We start from the raw sequence: 11,301 nt of genomic DNA on the forward strand, positions 1-11,301 counted from the left end.
GTATAAGAGACAGTGACACGCTTCCATCCATCCCTCTGCTTCATTAAAATTTTCCTCATCTGGTGTTATTTCAAGTAACTCCATATGTGCGGATTCAATAGTCGCATACGCTTCTCTGTACAAAGCAAGTTTTTTCTTCAAAAGCTCCACATCTCCATCCGGAACTATGGAAGCTTGTAGGGCTTTCAAGCGCCGTGTAGTTACACTCTTTGCATTTCTTCGCTTTATTTTTGCTTTAGTCCTTTCTTCATCCATATTATTTGTTGCCATGTTTTAAAAATAAACCTCGCTCTGCTACCATCTGTTCGCGAGACAAAGTAAAGGAACTCAGCTTTTAAGGCTCAAAATTCACAATTTATTTTCACTCAATTTCACAGGTTACAATTCACAATTTGTTGATACTTCATGTAATTATTCACTAAATTCGCTGGTATCGCTATTCACTTAATATTCAACTTTGTGTTGACTCCTCAAATTCTCAATTCTAACTTCACTTGTTAATTCACATTAATTCCGCTTGGTTTCTAATTCTTGGTTAATTTCGAGTTAGTTCTCGAGTTAATTCTCGTTAGTTCTGATTCATTTGGTCACTGGTTCACATTTTGTTACACATCTGTTACCTCCCATTTTCTAATACTAACCTATCACAGTGACACTTTTCTCATCAGTGGTATTTAAAATTCTCAGTATTTGATAATTAATTGACTATTTTTTGGGTTCAACTACCTTTCTTTAACTCCTAGTCATTACCTACAGTAACCACACATTAATTTATTGTTTAGAAATGTACATTCTTCCAGTCTAACTGGTGCCACTATTCTAAGTTTCACTTTAATCTTAACCACGTATTCCCTATGGAATCTTCCCATTTCCTCCTTTAATGGTTTTACTTAATTTTTGTTTATAAATTTCTCTTAATTATAATTCCTCCTGAACAATAGGCCTACACTATTTTAATTAACTCATCCCTGAATCCATACACCTAATTTAATATAAAATTATTTTTGTTAAATTACCTTTAATTAACTTCATTAAATTACCTTTCTGCATATTATCTTAATTTTATTATTATTTTGATATTTTTTTTAAATTTTATACTGGTAGTGAAACTACACCCCACCTTAGGTCTGGGCTATACAAGTTTTACACCAGCAATATGATATCTAATTTAAAGGGACAAAGAATTGATACATTACTGAAGTAAATTTATGTAAATTTTCTAGACAAAAACATCAATATTATTATTGAAAATAATATTATAGTGTTGTAAAGCATTCCATAAAATGTATGGTAGTCCAAAAAAAAAAAAAAATTTACATTAAGACAATTAATTATAGGCCTACACTATTTTAATCAACTCATCCCTGAATCCATACACCTAATTTAATATAAAATTATTTTTGTTAAATTACCTTTAATTAACTTTATTAAATTAACTTTCTGCATATTATCTTAATTTTATTATGTTTTAAATTTTTTTTATTTGATACTGGTAGTGAAACTATACCCCACCTTAGGTGTGGGCTATACAAGTTTTACACCAGCAATTACAAAGTGTGGTCAGATGTGTGAAGGTAACGACTATTTAAAAATACCTTAAATCATGCAAGTAATTATAATACCTTAAAGACATTTTTACGACCAGATAGTGGATGTGTGCGATCAACTCTCATGGTTGTCAATGACTTCTCTTGGAACTGACTGAACCAAGTTCGTGCCCCTTCTTCAGTTGATATAGGCAGTCTTAGTGATATACAAGAGATGTTGCCGTTTTGTACAGTGTAATTACACAAGCAGTATTTATAATTTGGAGGAAGAAATGCCTAGAAAAAAATAAGCCATATAATGATAGAAAAGTTATATTTTCTTAGTAAAACAATGATTACATTTTATAAAAAAAAAATAAATTAAATAATTCACTCACTCAAAATCTGACATTATTATGCACTTTTAATTGGCCTAATGAAAATCATTTAAATAGAAAATAATGTTCAGTAGAGATTATTATCACTGATTATATTAAGTGTATAGTTTGGTTGTATACATACTTATACAGTAATATAATTATAACATAAGCAATGACCAACGCCTAGACGAACATACATAGGCGTATAGACAAATACTGTACTGCAATAATTTAAACACAGAACACAGCAACAACCTGCCTATTAGTATTAAATTAGGCCAAGAATAATAGAACTAGGGACTATTCTAGGCCTATAGATCCGAAGATAGTTCTAGGCGGACTCTGACCACTCATTGCTTTCCTAGGCTACAAAAGGCATAGGTCTAGGGCCTAGCATCATAGGCTTGTAGTAGTAGTAGTAGTTTTGGAAAATGCCTCTGGGTATTAAATAAATGTGATGATGATGATGATGGTTATGATGACGATATATACTATGAAGTTTTTGCTACTCGTTTGTGTAGGTTACTTACCATAAACTTGAGGTACGCTTCGCATGTCAATGGCTCTGCATCTTCGTTGCAGACAGTGCATCTTGTCAATTCTGTTGACTGACCATCGTGTTCATCTTCTCTCACGCAAGAATCCATTTTTTTCTCGACTCGCGAATCGTAATCAGCAGAGAGCGATTAGAAGTTGTGTCTGAAGTCTGATTAATTATTCAATAGTTATCTGACGTCATTTTAGGCTTCCTACATTCTGATTGGCTAAAAGAAACATATATTTGCTTATGTGTACTGCAGAAAAAAAATACGCGTCCGGGGAAGGTCGAGTAGAGAGCATGTCGTTTTCGCTCAAACCGGACGAACAGACGCGAAGCGTTCAAAGGCACATGTTCACGGCCACAAGCAGGACCACCACCGACTGCGTCTCGATTTTCTTTACCGATGGATACGCGAGAGTCGCCGTGGACGCGGGTTCCGGACTGATGTTTCTCAACAGCGCAAATCGTCTGCTCACCGGTCGGTGGAACGAGGTTCGATTGCTGTTCGAAGAAAGCTCGATGCAGGTTGCGATAGGAGAAGAAACGAGCGAGAAGAAAATGCTGGAAGGCACGTTCACGCATCTGAACCAAACTCCAAATCGAACGGAACGACTCGGGGCCTCGAAGGATGCGTTACTCCTTTGGTGGTCAACGCCGGTCGACCGATCGCACCGACAGGACATTCTTTCTGCCAAGTGGCGCCGGAGACCCCACCGCGGATCTCCTATCGTCTGACAAACGACACCGGGATGCACGCGATGCCATCGTACGATCGCATATACAGTCTCTCTTTTTGATCAAGCCCGAAAACTCGGACGGGCACGTGTCCACAGGGAAGGGACACACCGACTCCCTCTCGATGTTGCTCTTTGACGGCCGCGCGGGCATCTACGTGAACACGGGTTCCGGAGCGGATTTCTACGACAGCGAAATTCCGCTGCGAATGAACGAATGGGACCGAGTTCGGATAGGATTCAGCGAAGGCTTCATGCACTTTTCGGTCGGTCGCGGTCAAGAAGAATGGAAGAAGCTGGCAGGTCGGTACACCGACCTCAATCTGGGCGACAGCTACTCCGTGGGATTATACGAAGGTCTCGGCAGCACCCGCGGATGCATTTCGGAGCTCGAGGTGAACGGTCAACCGGTACAACCCACCGGTCTGGCTCCTTGCAACGCCCTGGACCCGAGATTGGTGGTTGTCGCGAAATCCGATCCATCGACCACGGAGGCATCGCCTGATAGTAGAAAGATCAGAATCGGATCGGGCACGTGCTCTTATTTCGTGGTTCCGCAAGACGAAGCGACGAGCTGCCATTCTTGGAAGTGACGTTCTCGTACTGTTTGTAATGTTCAATAAGATGTCAATGCGCAAGTGATAAAAAGTTTGAAAAATACGTTTTCTGTAATAAACCGATTTATAATTAAAATAAAAGCCTTTATTGCTATCTTGTCGTGGCTCTTATTACCTTGTGTGTAATTAAAGAATTTGGGTTTTAAATACAATGTATACAGTGGTAAGAATAACACAATGAATACACTACGGAAATGTGAGATATATAACATGGGAACGGGCATGAAATGCGCCACACCAGTATTTCTTTTTATAAGCGCCGCTCTTGAATAAGCACCGCACTGACGCCTCTAAATATGTTATAAGGGCCGCAGCGCTTTTTAAGCTTTTACAGTATAAAGACAATTTATATTCCTAAATAAACAAACGTGTTAAAAAGTTGTATTTATATATCTTATTATTTAGTTGACATTTATTATTTAGTTGAAAACTGTATACATGACTTTTCTCATAATTCACTGTTATTAGTGTTAATATTTTTGATAATTAAAATTGATTTATTTTAAAAACAAATGAAAATGTTTCTTTCACCACCCTGAAGCAAACCTATCATCTCCTTATTAGGTTGAACTTTAAACAACATCAACAAATGGAATACATTAAAACATAAAAAAAAAAAAAAAAAAAAAAAAACGAAAAAAGGCAATTCAGTAGCCACATGTACCTTTTAGGTACCTATTGTTCAATTAGTGGACGCTTGGCTTAGCCTCATTTTTTCGTCACCACGACGAAGACATCGCACACCGCGATAAAAACTGAATTGTAATTGAAAATTACTTTCGTAAAACAAGCTTAATTAGAACCCGAAGAAAGTTATTTCAAATTCAATATTAGGTATGAATAACTAAGGAATTCATTGAATCAACGGACCCTCATAAACACAACAAACTGAATGTTTAATAGGAATATTCTAGACCTATTTAGATGTAGGCCTACGGCCAGGAAAGAGGCCGCCCAGGCCTCCTACCACTACTAGGCCGTAGCCTAGCCTATTTATGAAATCATCGCACGATTTTACCTGTCTTCATGCACCGAGCAAAAAGGACGACAGTGACTGTATTCTCTCTCGAATGCTGAAATGTTATTTCTTTGACGAAAGTCTATCAAAATAGAAAACAAATTCTTTCTAACACAATACAAATTTACAATAGTTTTTCATCGTATAAGTACTGTACTGCTGATGTGTATTTAAACGCGTACTGCAGGAGCAAAAATCATCATACGCACAGCTAAATGTAAATACGCACACGTATACTGATACTACCGACAATCGACAGACGGCGCTCACATAGAGCCGACATGGATTCGTCGAAACACACATGACTGCGTCGTACGATGCAATGAGTGCCCCGCCCCACTCAGTGGGGTCAAGTGCTATTAAGGAATTATTCATAAACAGGCAGATGTGTATAAGAGACAGGTTCAAGAGTGGATTCAAGGGGGCTAATCCTGCCCAATCCCACCTACATTTTTCGAAATAAAAAAAAATATGGAGATTAAAAAAAGTGATTATTTGATGATTATACGTTTTTATGATTATTTCACAGATATTGATATGCAAATAAGCTGATATGTGTCGAGAATTGGGCGTATCGCAATATAAGCTGCCAAATGTATTGGAAATTCCCAAATTACTAAACATTATCGTATTATTATTTCTTTTCTTAAGCCTAAAATAGGAGGCTAGTAGTAAGGGATAGTGAATTTAAATATCCCTGCACTAAGGTAATAGAGCGCCAGGGAGGTTCTATTATGGGGACCCACTATGACACTCAAAGTAGGGAGCCTCTTGACAATTCTAAATACCTACGCACTTCGCCTCTAAGCCAGAGACCCGACAACTTCCCACACATGATGGCGTCAAAGGTTGTTCATCTATGTCTAAACTAGGATATGCCGAAGTCCATGGGTTTCCAATCAAGATAAAATGGCTTCTTTTCGAGACAGTACTTACGTTGTAACTAAATGTCAAAAATTAATCAATTGAATATACACAGTTTATTATATGTAATGTCAGTTAGTATGCCATAGAAACTAATGTTATCTTAAATAATTATAAAAGCATGTCAGTATTAATATATTTTATTGTAGCATGGTTAATTTTTTTTTCGATTATTTGAAGATTCTACGTTTTTATGATTATTTCACAGTTAATGATATGCAAAGAAGCTGATATTTGTCGATGCTCATATTAAAATGGGCGTAACGCAATATAAGCTGCCAAATGTATTTTAAATTCCCAAATTACTAAACATTACCATATTATTTCTTTCATTTGGCGTTGCTTTACTTTGCTGTTCAAATCGTTTTTATTCACCTGTTGTATCATTACTAAAAAGCGAATATAACTTGAGGTAAGATCATTTTCAATACGGTAGGTAAAAGCATTATCGTTTATGACTGTATAAAGAATGAAATGCGACGAAGCGCGCGCGAGGTATCGTTCAGACTACCGACAATCGGCAGACAGCTCGTCCAAATTAGCGCTCACATAGAGCGGACATGGATTCGTCGAAACACTGCGTCGTACGATGCAGTGAGTGCCCGCCCACTCAATGGGGCGATTTTTTGATGGTTCTACGTTTTTATGATAGTTTCACAGTTATTGATATGCAAATAAGCTGATATGTGTCGATGCACATATTGAATTGGGCGTCTCGGAATATAAACTGCAAAAGGTATTGGAAATTCCCCAATTACCGATACTAGACATTATCATATCATTATTTCTTTCATTTGGAGTTGCTTTCCTTTGCTGTTCAAATCGTTTTTATTCACCTGTTTTTATTATTACTAAAAAGCGATTATAACTTGAGGTAAGATCTTTTTTAATACGATAGGTAAAAGCATTATCGTTTATGACTGCATAAAGAATGAAACGCGACGAAGTGCGGGTGAAGTATCGTTCAGACTACCGACAATCGGTCAACTTTCGTCGACACACACTGTGTCGTACAATGCAATGAGTTGCCCACCCCACTCAGTGGGGCGAGTATTGATGATTCTACGTTTTTATGATTATTTTACAGTTATTGATTTACAAATAAGCTGATATGTGTCGATGCACATATTGAATTGGGTGTCTTGCAATATAAGCTGCTAAAGGTATTGGAAATTTCCAAATTACTAAACATTATCATATCATTATTTCTTTCCTTTGGCGTTGCTTTAATTTGCTGTTCAAATCGTTTTTATTCACCTGTTGTATCATTACTAAAAAGCGATTATAATTTGAGGTAAGATCATCTTTAATACAGTAGGTAAAAACATTATCATTTATGACTGTATAAATAATGAAACACGATGAAGTATCGTTCAGACTACCGACAATCGGCAGACGGCTCGTCAACTTAGCGCTCACATAGAGCGTCGTACAGTGCAGTGAGTGCCACACGCCCCACTCAGGGTGGGGGGTCAAGTGCTATTAAGGATCTATTCATATATACGCCTAAAAATAATAAAAATAATTTCCAACTTAATTTCTAAAGAAAAACAAAACGGCCAATGGCCCCTCAATAATACTTAGGGTTTTAAGTTTTCATAAATATACTTTGTATAAACAAGCCATTATGTAAATATATTTCAGCAGCAGATCAAGTAATGTTATTTGATAATAAAACATCACAGACAACTGATGCAAATATAGGCTATATACAAAATAAATTATTGTACCTATATAATAATTGCCTTCATATAACACTAGAAAACGAAGTGTCCAAAAACATTATCGTTTATGACTGTATAAAGAATGAAACGCGACGAAGCGCGCGCGAAGTATCGTTCAGACTACCAACAATCAGCAGACAGCTCGTCCAACTTAACGCTCACATAGAGCGGACACGGATTCGTCGACACACACTGCGTCGTACGATGCAGTGAGTGCCCCGCCCCACTTAGTTGGACGATTATTTGATGGTTCTACGTTTTTAAAGATTATTTCACAGTTATATATATGCAAATAAGCTGATATGTGTCGAGAATTGGGCGTATCGCAATATAAGCTGCCAAATGTATTGGAAATTCCCAAATTACTAAACATTATCGTATAATTATTTCTTTTCTTAAGCCTAAAATAGGAGGCTAGTAGTAAGGGGATAGTGAATTTAAATATCCCTGCACTAGGGTAATAGAGCGCCAGGGAGGTTCTATCATGGGGACCCACTATGACACTCAAAGTAGGGAGCCTCTTGACAATTCTAAATACCTACGCACTTCGCCTCTAAGTCATGATGGCGTCAAAAGTTGTTCATCTAGGTCTAAACTAAGATATGCCACAGTCCATGGGTTTCCAATCAAGATAAAATGGCTTCTTTTCGAGACAGTACTTACGTTGTAACTAAATGCCAAAAATGAAACAATTGAATATATACAGTTTATTATTAGATTTGCCACAAGTCTCTTATTTTTTATTATTTTTCTCATTCTGGACAGCGCCACCAACGAGAAAGTTAATTTAGAGACGGAATAAGCGACTTGTAAAACACTGAAATCAGGCACCAGGATGCCAAAAGAATGACGTAATCTTATATTCCGAATTTGGATAAATGGGCGGACCGAAATAAACAATTTCAACCAATCATATTTTTGGAGCCACGAAACTGAGTCACTCGTGTCGACTAGTTAGGCATGACTAAATTTAAATAGTCCTCCTTAATAAAAAGGGCCTAAAATATTTAGAATAGACCCTAGTAAGACTAATGTTGGCAATGGCAAAAACAATTAAGCTTAGACTAGATGGCATACCATACAAATACAACAAACTTTAACTTTCCATTAGGATGGCTCAGGCCTCGCCTGGAGTCAGGTAGTAGGCCTAGCCTAGACTAGTAGAGGCTTGGCCTATTTTTAAGTTCTTACTTACAGAGGCCTACCTTTTTAACAATATTCTACCCTAAAGGCCTAAATCTGTGTAGCAGCTAGCGGTGAGCAAGGTTCCAAGTAGGTCTATAGCCTACGGTTATTAGTCCATGTCGTTCGCAGCAGGCCAGAACTATTATAAAACTGTTTTAATTCAAGTAGGTAGCCAAAAGGGAGCTGGAGCTTGTTCTACCAAGATTGATTAATATGCATGAAGTTAGCCAATCACGTGATTTACAAAATCAGTCATGCATACAATATCCCACATCAAATTTGATGTGGGAAATTGCACGCATGAATCGTTTGCCCAGGCCCTAATTCGAAAAAAAAGAAATCGAGTATGGGACGCCAATTAAATTAGGTATGGCGCGCACTAAGTGCAATAAAGAGTGAGTAACCTAAAATTAGGGCCCGGAACCCAGGCTAAGTTTATTATATGTAATGTCAGTTAGTATACCATACAAACTAATGTTATCCTAAATAATTATAAAAGCATGTCAGTATTAATATATTTTATTGTAGCAAGATTATAATCGAAATTGTACTAGATACGCACTCTATAGAGTGATTGTTCAAGTCGATTATTTGATGATTCTACGTTTTTATGATTATTTCACAGTTAGTGATATGCAAATAAGCTGATATTTGTCGATGCTTATATTAAAACGGGCGTAACGCTATATAAGCTGCCAAAGGTATTTTAAATTTCCAAATTACTAAACATTATCATATTATTTCTTTCATTTGGCGTTGCTTTACTTTGCTGTTCAAATCGTTTTTATTCACCTGTTGTATCATTACTAAAAAGCGAAAATGACTTGAGGTAAGATCATTTTCAATACGGTAGGTAAAAGCATTATCGTTTATGACTGTATAAAGAATGAAACGCGACGAAGCGCGCGCGAGGTATCGTTCAGACTACCGACAATCGGCAGACAACTCGTCCAAATTAGCGCTCACATAGAGCGGACATGGATTCGTTACTGCGTCGTACGATGCAGTGAGTGCCCGCCCACTCAATGGGGCGATTATTTGATGGTTCTACGTTTTTATGATTGTTTCACAGTTATTGATATGCAAATAAGCTTATATGTGTCAATGCACATATTGAATTGGGCGTCTCGGAATATAAACTGCCAAAGGTATTGGAAATTCCCCAATTACCGGTACTAAACATTATCATATCATTATTTCTTTCATTTGGAGTTGTTTTACTTTGCTGTTTAAATCGTTTTTATTCACCTGTTTTTATTATTACTAAAAAGCGATTATAACTTGAGGTAAGATCATTTTTAGTACGATAGGTAAAAGCATTATCGTTTATGACTGTATAAAGAATGAAACGCGACGAAGTGCGGGTGAAGTATCGTTCAGACTACCGACAATCGGTCAACTTAGCGCTCACATAGAGCGGACATGTATTCGTCGACACACACTGTGTCGTACAATGCAATGAGTTGTCCGCCCCACTCAGTGGGGCGAGTATTGATGATTCTACGTTTTTATGATTATTTTACAGTTGTTGATTTACAAATAAGCTGATATGTGTCGATGCACATATTGAATTGGGTGTCTTGCAATATAAGCTGCTAAAGGTATTGGAAATTCCCAAATTACTAAACATTACCATATCATTATTTCTTTCCTTTGGCGTTGCTTTAATTTGCTGTTCAAATCGTTTTTATTCACCTGTTGTATCATTACTAAAAAGCGATTATAATTTGAGGTAAGATCATCTTTAATACAGTAGGTAAAAACATTATCATTTATGACTGTATAAATAATGAAACACGACGAAGTATCGTTCAGACTACCGACAATCGGCAGACGGCTCGTCAACTTAGCGCTCACATAGACCGTCGTACAATGCAGTGAGTGCCACACGCCCCACTCAGGTTAGGGGGTCAAGTGCTATTAAGGACCTATTCATATATACGCCTAAAAATAATAAAAATAATTTCCAACTTAATTTCTAAAGAAAAACAAAACGGCCAATGGCCCCTCAATAATACTTAGGGTTTTAAGTTTTCATAAGTATACTTTGTATAAACAAGCTATTATGTAAATATATTTCAGCAGCAGATCAAGTAATGTTATTTGATAATAAAACATCACAGACAACTGATGCAAATATAGGCTTATATGCAAAAGAAAGTATTGTACCTATATAATAATTGCCTTCATATAACACTAGAAAACGAAGTGTCCAAAAACATTATCGTTTATGACTGTATAAAAAATGAAACGCGACGAAGCTCGCGCGAAGTATCGTTCAGACTACCGACAATCAGCAGACAGCTCGTCCAACTTAACGCTCACATAGAGCGGACACGGATTTTTCGACACACACTGCGTCGTACGATGCAGTGAGTGCCCCGCCCCACTCATAGTCCAGTCCGAAATGTAGCAATATCAGAGGTTGCATTTTTTTTTTGCTATATTTGTTAAAAATTGGATATGATGTAGAGTAGACATTGATAAATCAAAAAAGTATGTGCAACATTTTTTTTTTCATACGTAAGGGGAGTTGCCAGCAGTTTCAAAATGGCCGCCATTTTTTCCTAAAATTGTCACTAACATTGTATGTTTATGTTATTAAAATGCAGCATTCAATTGGAAATTCACTCATAACAATGACAACAACAG

At 36.9% G+C, this 11,301-nt stretch overlaps 1 protein-coding gene across 1 annotated transcript in view; it reads right to left on the reverse strand.

The window, feature by feature from the left end:
• Positions 1-2,567, reverse strand: part of LOC117112049 — a 6,760-nt gene extending 4,193 nt beyond the window's left edge. Inside the window, exons 1-2 of the mRNA XM_033255101.1 lie at positions 2,437-2,567; positions 1,623-1,823 (exon numbers count right to left, since the gene is read on the reverse strand). Of these exons, the coding sequence (XP_033110992.1) occupies positions 1,623-1,823; positions 2,437-2,553 (318 nt within the window). The 5' untranslated portion in view covers positions 2,554-2,567. The remainder of the gene's footprint in view (positions 1-1,622; positions 1,824-2,436) is intronic.
• Positions 2,568-11,301: the final 8,734 nt, after the last annotated feature.

The sequence above is a fragment of the Anneissia japonica genome, unplaced genomic scaffold (assembly GCF_011630105.1).
Source record: "Anneissia japonica isolate Jap-2015-1 unplaced genomic scaffold, ASM1163010v1 scaffold699_len907043_cov185, whole genome shotgun sequence".
Taxonomy (NCBI): Eukaryota; Metazoa; Echinodermata; class Crinoidea; order Comatulida; family Comatulidae; genus Anneissia; species Anneissia japonica.